An 18523-nucleotide genomic window follows, 5' to 3' on the forward strand; every position below is an offset into this window, starting at 1 on the left:
ACCCGGGGGGAGGGCGGGCGACGCTCTGGCCCTTCAGTGTGTGGGTAGGTTGTGTGTGTACTCCCTGTCCTTCATTAAATAACGTGAGGGTGAAAGACTGGTCAACTGTCCAGTGTGTACTCAACCCTTGCCAAATGACTTGGTGGGCTAAGCTCCAGGTGCCCCCTCCCCCCCCCCCCCCCCCGGAGGGGAGGGGGGGGGGGGGGGGGGGGGGGGGGGGGAGTGAATGAATGAACAAAGGACAGTAACAAAATAGGATTAAATTGTCATTGAAAAGTCCAAAAAAGCGCAGGAACATATTTCACAAGGATTTAAACCTTCGGGGAAAACTACTTTCTTACCCTGATGGTGGTAATTTAACAAAAAAAAATAAAAAATAGCGGGACACCAAATACCCATTAAAGTGCCACAATTGGGCCTCCAGGCCAGACTTTGGACACGCTTGGTGTCGTATACACTACAATGAGACTGTGAGATGAATCGGATTTTGCTTTTGCTTTTGCTTTTAAGTAGCATGAGCTGACATGTGTCATGAACGGACCACCCGGCTGCCGTCGGTACAATACTCACACTGTGTGCCAACACGCACTAAATTCTCAACTCCCTGCACATGACAGCTGTGGATGCAGCCCCTGTCACTTAAATATATTAAGTCAATAAGGAACAGTTTAAATGGTCCCAGACCTTCCTCTGCTCCTCCTCCTCCTGTTCCACGGTGCTCTTCCCAGCATATGTCCCTGCTGGTCTCTCTAAGGCTGACATCACTCGGAGATTAACTGTATTTCTTGTCAAACCATATTTCTTCTGATTAATATGATTAAATGTGTGAAATATGTAATTTGCTCAGGAACTGGCATGATTAAAATAAGATTCATGATTTGGGGCAAGTGGATAAAACCGAGGTTGGGGGGAGGGGGGGGAGGGGGAGGTAATGCTGAATGCTCCTCACCCTGTCATCAGCCTGGATGCTGTCCTGATGCCTTCTAGTATTTTTGGCTCCGGCTCTTCCTTCACAGGATGTTTTTGCTTGTGATTAATCGACTGTTAATGAGCTCAGAATGCTCCAGAACACTGGGTTTGGTAATGACCGAGTGTGTGTGTGTGTTCTATACACTGTGCTGGGCTGTAGTCAATGTGGGTGTTACACTCGGTGGTGGTTGTCAGTGTCCATGCGTGTTTGCTGCACGTCTGAATGGATTTAAGAGAATTGAAACTCAAACCTGTTCAGAAAAGGAAAATAAGAATCTAAAGTGACGACTCCTGATATATTTATCATTGATATTAAAGTTATGGTATATTAGGTTTCTATACATTTTATACAATTAAATATATTAACACTATGTTGTTTTTCCTCTTTGCTCATCAGTGAAAAAGATAGTAACATGATGTTGTTTTTGCCAAAATGGCCGTCCCTGAGAGGAAAAGACGATAACATTGCACCTATATGTGGTGTATTACGGTATCACGTTGAAATCTAATCCTCTGACCACATGCTGAGATCACATGACTTTGACCCCTGTTGTATCATCAAGCTTCAAAAACTCAAACAACAACGTCACAAAACTTTACATCTGCCCTAGAAAAATACACAAACCACAGATATGTACGAACTCCTCACCTAAAGACGGTGCTGGAACTGATTTGCGATCTGTGATGTTCTATCAGGGTCACCTGATCATCTCTGGCACCCGTCAGACCAGATGTGAATTCATCAGAACACAGTGTGTCCACAAAGAAATGCATAGAAAGCTCTGAGCAAACACCTGTGGTTTTTCATAGCTGACGTGTTTAATCATATACAAGTACGTGCAGGACCTGTAGGCTGTGTGTTCGACCCACGCTATACTGTACTGGTTTATGTGATATTCTGTTCTTAAGCCTAAATGATTAAACACCACTGCCAGTCATTCCTGGGCCGGGGCCTCAGCGTTTCTCTTCTCCTGACAGACAGTCAGACGCTCCAGACTCAGGGTCGTTTCTGTACCAAGCTAACGTTTTGTGCCTTCAGGGCCTCAATTCTGCGCATTTTTTTTCAATGACAAAGAATTTTCACCTTGTCCAAGGCACTGTCAATGTAAAGTATGTCTCCAAGGCAGGGAGGGTCCCTGTAGGACACACCTGTGGAGTTAACCGTGACTTCTGCCTCTCCTCTGTTCCTTTTTATATTCTTATTCCTGTTCTCCCTGTCTCCTCCAGGTACTACATGTTGGAGAACAGACCCAGAAACCTGTATGGGATGGTTTGTCACTCCTGCCAGAACGCACCACGCAACACCAAAGAATGTAAGAGCCACGTCTTTTTACCTGGAATTCTCCTTTAGTGTCTTTTTTTTTCCTGCAACATTTATCCATAAAATCCTCTATTTATTCTCAATTTAACCATGAAATCCCCCATTATTTTTCACATTTATCAACACAACAGTCTCACTGTTGAAATGTAGAAAGGACTGAACCTAAAAGTCCCATTTAGAGATGAGGTGTTTCATTTTTGGTTTCTTTTTGGTCCCTGCCCGTCAGCAGGATTTAGTAAAGACAGTCGGAGTCCCCCCGTCCCGTCCCGTCCTTCTCTGATTCCCCGGCTTCAGGGTGTTTGTCAGCTTCTAACATCACAGCCATACTGATTATCCTACCTGTGTGTGTGTGTGTGTGTGTTTGTGTGTGTGTGTTTGTGTGTGAGCGGGCAGATTATGGTGCCAGCTGTTGCTGCGACCACATCAGTGGATGATAAAATTACAGACACAGACACAGTCCCAGCTTTTCAGTTTCCCAACCACCTTTCATCAATATTTTTCCTCTTTCAGGCCTGTTCTTAAGTTTTTAATGCCACGGCAAATTTGAAAAAAATGATATCTGAGATAAAAGTACATTCTAAAGACACGAGGTTAAATGCAAATTATTCATTTTTGTCCTGGTTAACCTCTGTTTAAACTTACAGTTATTCAAGAAATGTCAAAACATGTCTAAAAAAAATAAACCATTTCCTCACAGAGCTGATTCCTAACTTCATGTTTTTGTCCAAACAGATGACAAACAGATCACACTTCCACTTTCAAAGTGGTCCAAAAGTATCAGAACAGTGTTTTCGACCCCTGGCTGATTTTTACTGCTGGGGGAAGATTATTTATTGCCCCCTGTAATTACTTACTTACTACAATCTCCTCTGAGCATAATTTAGGAGTCCTGAAATTAATGCTGTTGTTATTTTGCCATGTTTAATGAGTGTGTTATGAAAGATTGAAACCCCAAATAGCAGCCCGGGCATGCGGGGGGGGGGGGGGGGGGGGGGGTTAGGGCAAGTGTTTGTGTGTGTCTGTATCTGATATGAACACTTGCTTTTCACCAGCAACATAATTGTTTTTCACAGTCTGTCAGGTAAAACCATGCCATAAACACGTGGAAGGAGAATATAAGATGATGACACATTCAGTCTACGCATAAATATTTACGTAGCTTTAAGTTTAGTCTGGGAAGGTGCTGTTGGTTTGGACAAACTTTGAACAACGTTTGTGTCTTTCATTTCATTTTTTCATCACTTAATCCTCGTCAGGGTGGGAAGAAGGAGCTAAAGTCGATCCCTGTCATCAGGTGGTGGTGGGGTGGGGGGGAAGGTTGGGGGGGTGACATCCTGGCAGTCAATTATAGGTCCACATACACAGACAAACAAGCATTTACACTCACATTCACACCTTTGGTCTGTATGATGTCTAATCCTGTTGGATTGTGGGAGAAAACAGTAAGAAAACCTACACAGGTGGGAATTTAACCAAACCAGCAAACCACTCTGCCACCATGTGGCGGACAGTTTGAACATTTATGTAGCACATCCTGTGGTGACTGAGTGTAATATTTGTTTAAATCTCATCCACTCCTTAGTCTGTAAAAATAATTACTTTTTATGATTTTAATTTTTTAAATAATAAAGTGCTTAATTGAGTGATTTAATAAGAAACTCATATTTGTATTAGCTTTTTGCCCTGTAGCATTACGCAATCTTTATAATAAACAAAAGTGATTTATTCTAAAATATCTATTTTTTTATGTGAAACATCAAACAGTTTGATGTTTCAGATTTATACTTGTCATGTTGCAAGGTCATAACTGTCAAGACAAGCCTAGTCTACGTTGCATGTGAATTCGTCTGTCACAACAACATTGCATGCAGATCTGAGCGAGGTTTCCACGATTCATCACTGTGTTTTTGCCCTGAAAGACATTCCCCCGAGCCCCAGACCTCGAGATTATTTTGATTTCCACTCACTGTCTGTTCCATCCCTCGTGGCGATAACCACTAACAACTTACATCGTCCCCGATGAACCGTTGTGTTAAATCAGCGCATACTAGCTTATCAAGAGCCGAGCAGGATGTTATTGCAGTATGGTTTTCTGAAACAGTCCAGTTCAGTAGTCTGTAGAAAAGCTAAGATCTCACAGTCTGTTTAAATCAGATGCATTTTAATTAAAGCCCCTTAGATCCGATCCTCCCCGACTGTAAAATAAAAGCAGCTGAAAGCTGGGAGTTCTCCTCGCCGAGGTTAAAGGCAGGCTGACACTCGCAGTGTAATCTGTAAATTACCCTGGCTCCTGCCTACCTCTGTGTGTGTGATAATTAAAACTTCAGTGGGTATGAGAAAGACAGATGATTAACGTGTTAGTGCTTGTGCCGCTGATGCTACTCTCTGGCAGTCAGACGCTCTTACATGTAGTCATCGCTCTAATCCTGCCGTCACCTTTTGACTTCCACTTCACTGCCAGGGCGGCCATGTTACAGTTTTACCCCAGTGGTCACTGCACTCGCGATACTCGCCAACTTTGAACCTGCACAGTAAACACTCGATACTCGCTGCTCCAACTTTGAACCAGCACAGTAAACACCGCCGACTTCAACGCTATTCGTTTTCCCACCGCTGTGACAGACGTGTTTATCGCAGGTTAACCTTTCGATTCATCTCCACTTGAAGACGTATCACTCTTCTCAAACAAACGTGTTTTTTTTTTTTTTGGTCGGCGTTGTTCTGTAATTCGGCTCCTCTCCGTTTGTTTGGAGCCCACGATCCAGATTGCCCTGCAGTGTTATCATTTCACTCTACGTGTTCGTCTTCCAGACGTGATTAAGGTGAAACCGCAAGACGCTAAACTGAATTCCAGTTCAGACTCATATCCTCATCCGTGGAGTGTAAACACATAACCTGGGTTACTGTCTGCAGCCACAGGGCACCACTGTGTGTGTGTGTGTGTGTGTGATGACATGAGTCTCTGTGACCACTGGAAGCAGCAGGGCACATGCCAAAAAGGTGTAGCATATATCAACACAGGGAAATAAACGACTGATTACCAGAAGTGATTTATAAGCTGCCAGCAGTTTTACAGCTCTATTAGGAGGGAGAGAAAAAAACAAAACAACAATTGATGAATAATGCTGTCACAGTGACACAGAGGGGGAGGAGGGTGTGCGGGCAGTAAAATGAAAGAAATCTGGACACAGAGCTGGTGGAGAACAGTCTGAGAAACAATGGAGTTCAAGGGGGAAACTGTGGGAAAGAAACAGTCCATAAAATATGAAACCAAAGCAGAAACAACTGCAACTGTTTCAACTGTTGAACTCACTGATCAACTGGCCGACTGCAGCGTTGACAGTCATTCAAAGAACTAACTTACCATGAGTTTGTCTTTAAAATGTATATTTTCCTTTTTTTTCAGTGTTTTCTGATGAATGTTTGTATGAGAAAACAGTAGAAATGATGAGGAACAATAACATTAATGTCCATATCTCTGTGTATGTGTGTGTTACAGGTATGCAAAACAGCAAAACTAAAGAGAAACCAGTGATTGACCCCGGCAGCACCACCGTCTTACCTCACCCAGATAAAGGTAAAACCATGGAAACGTCTCGTCGCCTACGTCTCCACACACACACAAACAAAACAACACATTTTAACCTCTACCCATGATCCCTTGCTGCAGGAGTCAACGGACAGAGTCACCTTGCAACGGCTCTCATCATCGCCATGTCCACCATTTTCATCATGGCCATCGCCATCGTCCTCATCATCATGTTTTACATCCTGAAGGCCAAGCCCAGTGGTCAGGGTGAGAGACGCACACGTGCTCACCGAGTCGCACGCTCACGTTAGAGTGAGGCGTTTTTTTCTTGACGGTCTTTTACTGTGTGTGTCTGTCTGCAGCGTGCTGCCCCGGTCAGGTGGTGAAGGCTGTGGAGGCTCAGACCAACAAACAGGACGACAAGAAAGACGTCCCAGGTGAGACATGCTAAGTCACGACACTTTAAAAAAAAAAAAGTCTAAACAGAGTCAGTTCCACCGATTTCTATTAACTTCACTCCTCTAAAGATGGGTGAAAAAAAAAAAAAGTCTGGACTCACCAACAGACGCACCAGTGAACAGCAGCACAGAACACTGTGTAATTACAGCAACATGGCAGACTGTAATTTCTACTTATTCTAACGACTGTGAAATTACTCCAAAATGATTGCAGTGACAGTTGAGGCATGAACACAGCAGTTATTACAGCAACAGGTATCATTTTTCCTACTCCTGCAGCCAAACCCTGTTCATTTTGATTTAGTTTAATCCACGTGCATTTACAGGGAAAACTATGTTCTCTGTGGTCAGACATAATGATTCAACTGACGGCCGGATCATTGATTTTTTTTTTTTAATACACTTTATTACAGGAGCTAGAGGCATATATTATTATTTAACAATTTGCCTCCAGCTCAAGTGAACATTTTAAATTGCCCTTCAATTATACTCATGTGAGAGATTTTATCTTGGAGTCAGTAAGTAATTTCTTTTTGTTCAAGAGAGATTTTACCAAGTGGAAAGCACTTCATTTCTGACTTCTTTTGCTGCCGCTTGATAACGTTTATGCACTGGTTCATTTGCGCCCTCTGCAGGTACATTGCTGAGGAGTGCGTGTGTGTGCATGTGTGTGCCGGATGATGAACACACTGGAATGTGAGGCTTCCAGAGTTGAAGCCATATGTTGCTGCAGGCGTCACTTTTGCTGACAATGATGCTGTGTTCTGTTTTGCGTTCAGACTCAATGACTAACCAATCACACGTGGCGTGGATGAAAATACACCCGCTCGCTCTATCTGTAGCCGCAAACTTTACACGTTTTGGCAAAGCCACTAGTAACGTTATAGCTAGACACAAAAAAATCAATAAAGTCCTTTATTGTTAGTCAATGAGGAGTTGTTATTGGTGAGTGCTGCGCTGCGTGAATGTATTTTTTTGATGACGGGTGAGTGAGAGACGCTGCAGCCAACCGCTCGAAGCGCTACTGGAGCCATCACTCCACAATAAACTGGGTTTAGTCCTGGAGATGAGGGACTAATGAAGTTCAAACTGCATTTGTTCTGCTTCAGTGTTTATTCATTACTCTGTCTGTCAACATTAAGGTCCAACATGTCAGACGGAGTTACTGGATTATTATTTACTCTGACTAAATCTGTACTGGAATACCGTTTTAGTTAGAGAAAAGTAAGAGGGTTCTTTTTTTTTTTTTAGAAGGAATTTCCTTTGTCGTTTAAAAATATCTGTGTCTGTGCGGAAAGAAAACATTTGAACTTTTGTGTGTTTTTGTTTTCTCAGACAACGTGGTGATCTACTCGGAGAAGGACGACTTCGACAAACTGAAAGTGCCTCCTCCGAAGACAGTGAAAAGGTGAGACACACAAAAATATAACGTCAGCTAATATTAACTTTTACACAGTAAAATCATAATATAATTTTTTTGTCCAATAGGTTTAGAATATTAGTGAAATGATATTATATTATAATAAAATCTAAAAGGCTAACTTGCACATAGTAAAATAATATAATTTTTTTGTCCAATAGGGTCAGAATATTAATGAAATAATATTATATTATAATAAAATCTAAAAGGCTTGGCGTTTTTTTTATTTATAGAAATATAATTTAATGCATTTAAATAAATATAAAAAACAAAACAACAGCGACTGGTTACAAGTTTAAATCACTGTTTACGTTTCATCTGTGTAGCAGCAGGAGGAGTAACGCGGTGATAACAGGATTGAAAGCGATTAACCATGAATTTTTCGTCGTGTCACTCCTGTATGTTCAGTGTATATGGTTACCGTGCACTGCTTTTCTGGCGTGTGCGTGTATGTGGCGCCACAGATATGCTCCATCACAGAGAGAGAGAGTGAAAAAAAGCTTTTATCTTTTTCCCAGCTTTTGACCATAATTAAAGCACAATTAAACAAGTCGGTGCAGCGTTAGCACCTCTGCTTCTGGCACAGTTGTTGTGCTTTTCACCCCCGTCTACCGACTGTATGTATGTGTGGGTTTGTGTGTATGAAGCGCGTTAAAAGCTGTTGACATTTTCTTTTGTATTTAATGAAGCAGGCATCGCAGAGATGGAGCTCAGGGGGGGAGGCAGGGAGGGAGGCAGGGAGGTGAGCATAGACAGGCCCTGGAGCCTAGCAAACACTAATGGACAGAGAGGGTAGCTGCTGGAGCAGATAGGGGTATTTATTCCAGGCTTCACCTAAAAACCCCTACCAGGTGAGAGCACATCCTGGCAGGCAACAAAAGGAGGACGGTTCTCTCACCTCTGTGTTTCTGCATACGTCTCACCCACCCTCCACCCCCCCACCCCTCCATGTGCACACAATGCGGCTTTACACAGTGCCTTCTGTTAGCGGGACGTTTGCTGTGTGTGATAATTCACGACACACAAAAAAAAGCTTACAGTGAGCCTTTGTGCTGGACCGTTACAGTACGTGGAGCACAGAGCGACTGTTTCAGTGTAAAAGAGTGTGATACACACAGGAACACACCGACAGTCACCTCAGCATGAATAGTAATAAGCAGTGTGGTGTAGCAGATGCCAGAGCGTGTGCTAACTCACTGCTGCGAGCGCCAGCGTGGGTGTAAGATAACCAGGACACAATGGCATTGTGTGCATTTGTGTGAGTTGCATTTGTGTGTGTGTGTGTTGAGCACGGGTTTGTGAAACAATGGCGTTCTCTGTCAGATGCTTTTGTGAGGAAACCCAGAGCGGGCAGATGATGGGTAATGAAGTGATATTACAGGGTATCGTGTTATAAAAGGCAGGTTTGTTTTGGTCACTGACATTAACGGCTGAGAAACATCAGCAGCCATGGCAACATCATCAGTTATCAACAACCTCCTTTTTTTTTTTTTTGCTGCTCAAAGTTACTTTGAAGTTCCTGAAGATGCTTTGTAAACATCATGACATTTCATTATAGCATTGTTGCTAGTATTAAGCTGTGTTTTAGACCAAAGTCATTTATATATTTTAGACTATTTTCCTGTCGACTCGAAGTTTTTTGTTATTAACGTTTTGATTGGTTAACCTCAATACAACATAAAATATTTTTAGATTTTTTTAAGAACAGCACTTCTAGAATGCTGAGTTTAGCAGCTTTTTTTTTTAAGAGAAACATTTTTCTTGTGAGTAACTGCCACTGATTTGTGTCATAACTGGGAATGTTTGCGCGTGTCTTTGCAGTGAAAACGACGCCTCGTCAGAAAACGAGCAGCTGTTGAGCCGCAGCATTGACAGCGATGAGGAGGCCGCGTCTGACAAACAGGGATCTGCTGACAGCAATAAACCCAACCCCAGCCCGTGTCTGGTCAACCTCGGCAACAAGCCCGACCTCTGCCTGCTCTCGCTGGGGCTTCTGGAGAGCGACATTAACTGCAATGGAACCTCCACCATCCTGAACGGCCAGGCCAACGGCATCACGAGTCCCAACCACATCGGCAACGTCAACCACATCACCAGCTCCAACCACATCAACAACGCGAATGCAATCAATAACAACAATAAAACCCCGGGGGTAAGGCGGAAAGAGACTTTAAAGAAGTCACTGCAGAAAGAATTAATGATTATGAACAGATTTTCAGTTTATAATCATCTGGAAATCACAAGAGATGATTTGTTTTAAACAAACAGATGCTGCAGAGTCGAAGGAAAAAGATTCTGGATCTTTACACCAGAGCCTGTAACATCACGGAGGGTAAGATTGTCTCTGTTATTGTTCAGACCAATATTTTTGTGGCATTTCACTGGTTAATTGTGTTTATGAGAAAATCTTACATTTGGTATAACCTCAGTCACCCTAACACCATCCCCGTCCCTCCCCAGGCCTGAGCCCCACAGAGCTGCCCTTTGACTGCCTGGAGAAGACCAGCCGCATGCTGAGCTCGTCCTACAGCAGCGAGGCGGCCGTGGTGAAGACGTGGAGGCACCTGGCTGAGAGTTTCGGCCTGAAACGGGACGAGATCGGCGGCATGAGCGACGGCCTGCAGCTCTTTGAGAGGGTGAGCACGGCGGGCTACAGCATCCCCGACCTTCTGACCCGCCTGGTACAGATAGAGAGGCTGGACGCTGTGGAGTCACTCTGCTCGGATGTGCTGTGCAGCGGCGACACCACCGCGGTCACCGGCCGACAAGGCATTAGCAGTTTTCACAGCCAGCTGGTCTGTCCGTCGCCGTATCTGCCACCGTCCCAACGCTGCGCCAGCGTGTAGGCGTGAGGCGGCAAAGACTTACAGAGTACCTTTATGCAGAGACTAATGCTGTCCTCACTGGGACACCTGCACACATATGAGATATGTTCCACCGCCATCAGATGAAGAACTCAAGTTCACCTTTCTCTCTGTCCAGCAATAGTAATGTGAAACTGTTTCTCTTTTAGACTATTCAGGGTTTGAGTAAGACAACAAAAACTGAGCTACTTCCTCAAACTCTACAGAAGCTTCTTGGTTTTATTTCTGTCTGTGGCCACAGAACAAACGTTCACAGCAAAACAAGTTCACAAACTGCACTGCCAGAGACGTCCTCTCAACAGACTCCTTCTCATGTCAAACTAATGGCCTGTATGGAATGAGGCTCTGTCCTGATTAGCCTCTGGCTGTGCTGTCATCACAGCTTATACCAACACCCAAAAAAGACACTTATGTCTGGGTTAAAATTGCAAAACAGCCCTCAAGTCATGTTTCAACCAGTTCATTGAATGGAGTTTTTTTAAAAACATAAACCCTCTTGTTTTATGCAGATTACTCTCAGGCGTTTGTGAATGCAGCCTAACACACTGTTAACATGGCTCCAACTCGGATTATTCTCAAAAAACTATCACAAGTGCAATGCAACAAAGAGGAGTTCCTCATGAGACACAATTTCCAGTGTTCAACTCCACAGTAAAAGCAGTAAAGACTTTATCTATTCAGTCATTTTTCATAAACATGGTCAAAAATGCTACAGCTTTCAAGACTGGAACAGTTTAGATCAACTCCAGCACGGCATGGACGACTCTTTATTTTTCCCTGATGATTGTACATCATCTGTGCTTCTCGCTCCTGCCGTGGGAGCTTCACATGGTGCTGAGTTTTCCCCAGATTAAGTCGGTGCTCAGTATTCTCCAACAACTGAGGTCTGGACACCAGCAGGGCCTGGCGTGGATTTGTGACATGAAGATAAGTGATAGCTTGTACAAACACTAGATTTATTTTGCTGTTTAAAATGAGTTAAATATGTGGAGCAAGGAACTGGATAATGTTGCATTAAACCAGTTACGGTCACATTTATGTCCACGTTTTTGAACCAAACCTTGGGTCAAATCAGAGTAGTTAGGGTGGGGCTGGACACAGGATAAATCACAGAGGATCTATTTTGAACCAAATGGTCTCATTTCATCACAAACACTAAACTAGATGACCTTGAACAACAGTTTTACGTGTTTGAAGATGCTTGAAGTCTTCTTTAATACGACCATGGAGAAAAACAGTTTTAGTTAATTATAAAAATTTAAGTGCAGTAAAGTGTTGCTAACACTGATATACACTTTTGACTATTAGCATCACCGTCCTACGAGAGTATGTGATTTAACTTTCCATATTTTTCTCTCTCTCTGTCCCATTTCCTCCAAACTCCATGACCGCCCTCCCGCTACTGACTTTCCCCTTAACCCCCCAATGCTGCGGTCCAGTGCTGCCGCCAGCTCTAATTATTTGGCCTGTGGCTTGCTGGGCCCCTAATAGGCCTAACTGTAGTGGTTTACAGAGCGGGTGCAAAGTGCCTATGATTTCCATCACCTAATTAAGCATTTAAGGTCACTTAACCACTGAAAGCCCAGTGGAAAAGCTATAAAAACCCAGCATTAGAAAAATTGATGCCATGACTAACTGCCCCCCGGGGGGCTCCACATCGTAAACAGTGCACCCAGACTTGGTCGAAGCGGAGCTGTGGTTGTCCTATAACGTCTGATCTTGTTCAGACCTCTGTGGTCGGCCCATTCGTGCTCAGTCAGGACTTAAGCTCTCCTCTAACCATTTGGGACCATGAACAAGAACAGGGTGCATCAGTGCAGGACGTCCACGTTGGGAAATAAAAACGGGCTGCGATCAGCGCATCATGAAGGTCGTCGAAGCTTCATTAATAACAGATCAGGTATTAACCGGATAAGATGTTGCAGGTCAGCATCCGGATTTTTTTTGGTTTGGTTCAAAAACTCAGTGTTACGCTCCAAGATTTAACTCAAACATGTAGCACCATGACTCACTTTGATCTCTTTTCCGGGGACTTGGATTGATCTTTATCTACGGCCCGATGTTGTCAGCGTTGCATCCTCTTACTGATCTGAACAGATTCAAACACTTCACCTTCTGCCAAGCTCTTCCTATACAACTTTTTTTTTTGGTCATATTTTAATTTTCCTTCTCTGGGGCTGGATCCCTGTAACTTAAATTAACATATTGTGTGTGTTTGACAAGCATGTATTCAGCGTTTACTTCCCATAAACCTCTTGTCAAGAAAAATCAAAAGCTCACAGTACACAGAAATGTTTTGTTTTTGCTTTTTGTTTTGTTTTTTCAAAGCAGTCAGTCGAATTCTAAACGTGTGTTAAATATTTTATTTTGTCGAACTTTTGTAAAAAATGTAGTTCCGGGATTGAATTAAAAATGAAATGGCTCGAGCCTTGTTTTCAAGCATGGCAAATGTCTGACATGTTTGTTATATGATTTTGCCGACAGGACAATATACAGGAACCAAACACGGATTACTTACCTCACCTCGTACATATGTTACAGTGCATCATGTTAAAGACACACAAAAGCATCTTCCTTGGACCAAAGTATAACTGTATATATAACTTATTACTGTACATAATGTAAACACTAATAAAGATGACTTGAAAAAACATGGTGTGGTTGAATTATGATCAAAATGCTTCTATTTTGTGAAATAATTCTTTTTTCACAAAGTCAGAAATTTGCAGTTGGCACCGGACAAGATTTCCCTTTTGAACATTTAGAACAGTCATTGAAATTCCCATGGCAGGGGCTTTAAATGTCTCTGTCAATCTACGGTACGCCTAAAATATCTTGCAGTATTTATTTTAGTTTTATCATAAACAGTTCCAGAGTATTTCGCCGTGTGGAACATGTTATTTCGACTGTGTGCTATTATCAGAACAGAACAGGAAATCAAATCTGACGGCATGTTTAAAATACGGTTTACATCAGCGGTCCCTAACCTTTTATCTACCAAGGACCGTTACTGAGAACCAATAGCAGATTGTTTAGGGATTGTTACATTTTCAAAATAAAACATCTTTAAGACCTTATGTTGTTAGTATCAGAGTCAGAATGATATATTTTTTTAAATGCTGCCAAGTTATCTTTAAATAAAAAAAAAAATGGATATAATAAAGTACATTTATTTAACATGTCCCACTGCGGCCCAGTGCCATATGGATCGGTACTGATCCGTGGAGCAGGGGTTGGGCATCCCTGGTATACATATTATAGTAGTAGAAGAAACAGCTAAATATTTGCCACAAATTATCTAAGAAACAACATTAGCAAACCAACAAGTAGCTTAAAGTTAGCTAAAATGTAACTAGAAATAAGAAAAACAATCTATAAATTAACTGGAAAGTACCTGAAATTAAGCTACGTGTAAGAATTCTGATTTTTGTTCCTATAGGTTAGCAAAATATAGTCACAAAAATGATCAAGTTGCTGTGAAAAACGTTTCTAAATGCACCTTCAAACATAATTATAAATAAACTCTTGTTTAAACTCTGATCTGGGAGTTTTTTTTAATTTATTTTTAAATTGGCTGTTTGTCTAGATTTACACTCCTGCAGCAATAAAACTAATTTAACTCTGTTTTGTATTGTTAATGTGAAATAATCACTGGATTAGCCGAGCAGTTACCCTCTGGGACTACCAGGTTAACTACCTGATCTCAAACACAAACTCCTCCAAACTGAAAACAAAAACACTTGAACTCAGTGTGACTCCCCCCCCCCCCCCCCCCCCCCCCCCCCCCCCCCCCCACCCCCCCCAACCCTCCTCACACCCCCCACTCGCCTCTACACCTCAGATGTAATAAAGCAACAACTACTCCAGTACTCCTCCGAAACACATCAAACTAGCTACGCAAACTATTAAGAAAAACTTTTTTCTTAATGCCACACAGACTGACTTTTGCTATGTATATTTACCATATGGCAGAGAGAATAAAGAAACAACTAATAAAAGCAGACCGTCTTGGCTTCAGGCTGCATCCTTCAGGTACCATTCTCTACTGTGAAGCAGTGGAAAATAAATTTAGATTAGATCAACAGGTAATTGTATGTTATTAAAGGCAGCATTTTAACTACATGCTTCACTGAATGAATGATCGTTTAATTGCAGGTATAAAAAAAGAGACAGTTTTATCTTCATCCTCTACTAATCCTTTTGAGCCTCGCAGGAGGGGTTGGAATATGTCCCAGTATTAAACGGGTGAGGACAGGGGACAGCCTAGACAGTGTCATCGACCTTCACATGGTCACATGTCAAGACGAACGACCATTCACACTTACGGTCAATTACGAAAGGCAGCAAGTTTATAAAGTTAAGGATGAAGGCAGAATAATAGGTAAAAAACTAGAGATGTTCGATTATATCGGCCGACCAATATTATCAGCCCGATAGTAGCATATAATATCTGTAAGAATCGCTATTGGTTTTCCTGGCAGCATTGCAGCTCATTAAATTCATCTCAAACTCTAACAGTGGTTTGTACAGATATGTAAGTAAATATTATCATGGCTATATTGGCAAAAAGTTAACATCGGACATCTCTAGTTTTTTTTCTTTAATTATTTTTTTGAGCAATCTTTTGGCTACTCTAAGAAACAATTTACTCAATAGACATAAATATTTTCATATTAATTCACAGAAACATAACATAAATATTTTCATATTAATTCACAGTAAATAAATTGTAGGTCTGCTTGTTATTATTGTGTTTTGGAAAAAGTGCTACTTAGTGCAGTAGTTGTTAAACCTCAGCTATTTGACAATGACAATTTTATTTTAAATCCTTCATTTTCATACAAAAGATTTCTTGTAAAATGTCTTGATTAACTTCAAGACAATTTGTCATTCCCGCTCCATCAACGGAGATTTCATCTCATGCAACTTCAGCTCTTCGGGCCAGAATTCCTAAAGCTAAATAATTATGTTAGCGTCTGTTGGCCCGCGCTCCTGACTCAGGTTGGTAAAAGGCCTGTTTTCTTCAGTGAAAATGCCAGTGACGCCGCTGCAGGGCACCAGCGGGTAGCAATGAGGTCTTTCTCTTCTCATGTTACAAACTTTGAAACTTGCCCACCAATAATCCGTCCAATTCATATCACTGCAGAAGTATGTGTTTGTGTCTTCGGGCTGTGTTTGTGCGTCAGCTTGGTTTGACTTTAAATGAAGAAGCTGAAGCTGAACACACAGTCTTCAGGGCAGGGAGTGCCTGACAATAATTCCATCCCTCACACTCAGAAACACATCAAACTCTCACACACACACACACACACTCATTCCTATCAGCTACAGGCAGACGTACCAACAGTAGAAGTCTGAGTGTCCAGAACCTAAAGTAAGTGTCCAGTAAAAGTTAAACTTACTGATGCCTGCAACAGATAAAAAAAGTCAAAATAAGACTAGTCAAAATATTCTAATAAAAACATAGTATTATTACATACTATTGCAGTATTATTGTGTGATGTATATACTATAAAGCAGAGGTGTCAAACTCTTGACTCCAGTTGCAACTTATCTTGCAATTCATATTGTTACACTTTTTTCTTTTCAAAAACGAAATAAAACATATAACAAAGAACTGAACTGTTGCATTTCACAGCACCCACGGTTGTAAAACATTTGGCGACACTGACACTGTTACAGTTTTTACACCTCGTGCCCCCCTGCACCAAAGTGTAAAGATGTTTTATAAACAGAAGAGAAAATAATACAGCGACTATAACACGCACGCACACACACACACACTGCCTTGTAGGTTGACAGTCCCAGTCATTCCCAGCCAAGCCACAGAGGAAACGCACTGACAGCACCGTCCACTGTGTCTATATATAAAGCAGGTACATCACATGAAGCTCCAGGTCCTGACTGCACTGCAGCGGCAGATTTATGCAGATTTCCGCCTGTAGAAATGGTACGCGGCGTATCTGGTGGTGTGCCATGTCAAATTGCTCTTTGACTTGATTTCATGCTTCTGCTGAAGTGGAACTGCTAATGTTTCCTCCTGCCAGCCTCTTCCCACCAACCAAATAACATTTTAATGAGGTTCACCAGCCAGACCAGAGGAGAGTGAGTAATTTTAGGTCCACTGAAAAACAAAACCCCAAACATAAATCAAGATCAGCCCATAAAGCTGTGTGGCTGAGAGTTAAGTGAGTTTGGAAACGTGGAGCAGACATCGCTCTGCTGACTTCAGTGCAGCCCAGACCTCAGTGAGGTCATGAAAGTAAATAAATCAGCGGTTGGCAGCTCCGAGCAGAGGCACAAAGGCAATAAAGACTCGTTGAAGTCGTAGCCCACCTAAAACCCATTCACGGTCGCACGTGTATCAAACTGAGTGCGTTTGTTGAATTCTGTCTAAATAATATTTAAAATATAATAAGGCTGTGTCATTTCAAATTTGTTCATTTGAACTCAGAATCTGTCTAAACAGAAATCCATGTCATTGGTCTAGAACAGAGCTTTTAAGACCTGTGGCTCCTGAGCCGGACTGTTATACATCACAGCAGTATTATGAGCAGTTGAAAACCTGGATACATCACAGCAGTATTATGAGCAGTTATCATCTCATAGGTAAGAAAGGGCTTGCTTGCTAATGGCAAAAAACATGATGGCACTGTCCTCTAAAATCAAGATCAGGTCTGCAAATTCTCAGGTAGCACGAGCAATTTCAGCTTGACACTGTATATGATTGTAGGTTTTATCCGTGGGTTCCAGGATTGGAGCTAAATTCTACAGTGTTTTTTCATCTGTTAAATCTGGAAATGCAGAAAATACGGCAGATCTATTCAGGCTCATCTTTAATCACATCGGGGCTGAAGGCAGTAAAAAAAACAGAATTGATTGCTTTAAAAGAGAAGTGAAGACAAAGCTGAACTTGGAGCAGGTCTGATTAGCTGTTCTGCCAAACAGAGATGTGCAGCATTGGTGTCCTCCAAAGGGCTCCCAGCAGATTTTCCCAAAGCAAATGTGCAAAGTTCACGGAGACAGTGTGTGAAAAAAACAGCCGATTCTGAAGAGCTGCGTTCAATTAACTTCTATTTTGACTCGAGAGCAAACACTGCTCCGCGGCAGCAGGAACAGATGACGATAATGTTGCCATCTTCACACATCCATCTGCGTCATGACATTGAATGATTTTGTATTTCTTCAGAGTCACACGGACACTTTTGGACCAGCAAACAGCACACGCACTTGTGTTTCTTATAAAAAAAAAATACGAGGAAGCATAAATAATTGATTTGAAAAAGCATGAGCGAATCACAGCTGACTATCACGAAGGGCATGGAGAATCCTGTAAAGGTCACCGGCCACAGACACAGACATCCAGTTTATATATAAATATACGTATATCTTGTTAGTTTTTGGATCTTCAATCAATAATATTTAACCTGCAAAAAAAGAACGTGCACATTGATGTAATGCAGTTGGATGTATCGTTGTCTATACATTTACTTTCTAATTATTTAAACAGGTTTTTCATTGGGTTTCAATATTTACCTAATAAAATTCACTACAATTCACTGTATATTTCTCCTGTCAATCAATGGTGTGAGGATCGGACCCACCATCTTTATTTATTTTTTACTAAATTTAATCTGCATAACTTTTATGAATTAGAAAAATAAATCAGAAAATACAACAAACTTCATGAGATAAATTCCAGCTGATATTGAAAGCTGATTTCAATTTTTTTTTTCATAATTTTGAAGAACATCATTCACTTAAAGGCAAAAAAGTAGATTTGTTTTGATGAAGATGAACTGATTAACTTTAGGAACTATACTGCCTGTTAGTAGTAAGGCTGTTTTGCAGTGTTGGGTTAAACTGTGTATCTATCTATCTATCTATCTATCTATCTATCTATCTATCTTTCTATCTATCTATCTATCTATCTATCTATCTATCTATCTATCTATCTATCTA

At 41.6% G+C, this 18523-nt stretch overlaps 1 protein-coding gene across 1 annotated transcript in view; it reads left to right on the forward strand.

Annotated features, from left to right (window-relative positions):
- Positions 1–13615, forward strand: part of edar (ectodysplasin A receptor) — a 31405-nt gene extending 17790 nt beyond the window's left edge. Inside the window, exons 5-12 of the mRNA XM_025063726.1 lie at positions 1897–2282; positions 5790–5867; positions 5961–6086; positions 6182–6256; positions 7613–7685; positions 9519–9849; positions 9966–10029; positions 10158–13615. Coding sequence (XP_024919494.1) covers positions 1897–2282; positions 5790–5867; positions 5961–6086; positions 6182–6256; positions 7613–7685; positions 9519–9849; positions 9966–10029; positions 10158–10543 — 1519 coding nt within the window. The 3' untranslated portion in view covers positions 10544–13615. The remainder of the gene's footprint in view (positions 1–1896; positions 2283–5789; positions 5868–5960; positions 6087–6181; positions 6257–7612; positions 7686–9518; positions 9850–9965; positions 10030–10157) is intronic.
- The last annotated feature ends 4908 nt before the right edge of the window (positions 13616–18523 follow it).

This window comes from Cynoglossus semilaevis, chromosome 16 (genome assembly GCF_000523025.1).
Source record: "Cynoglossus semilaevis isolate Cse_v1.0 chromosome 16, Cse_v1.0, whole genome shotgun sequence".
Taxonomy (NCBI): Eukaryota; Metazoa; Chordata; class Actinopteri; order Pleuronectiformes; family Cynoglossidae; genus Cynoglossus; species Cynoglossus semilaevis.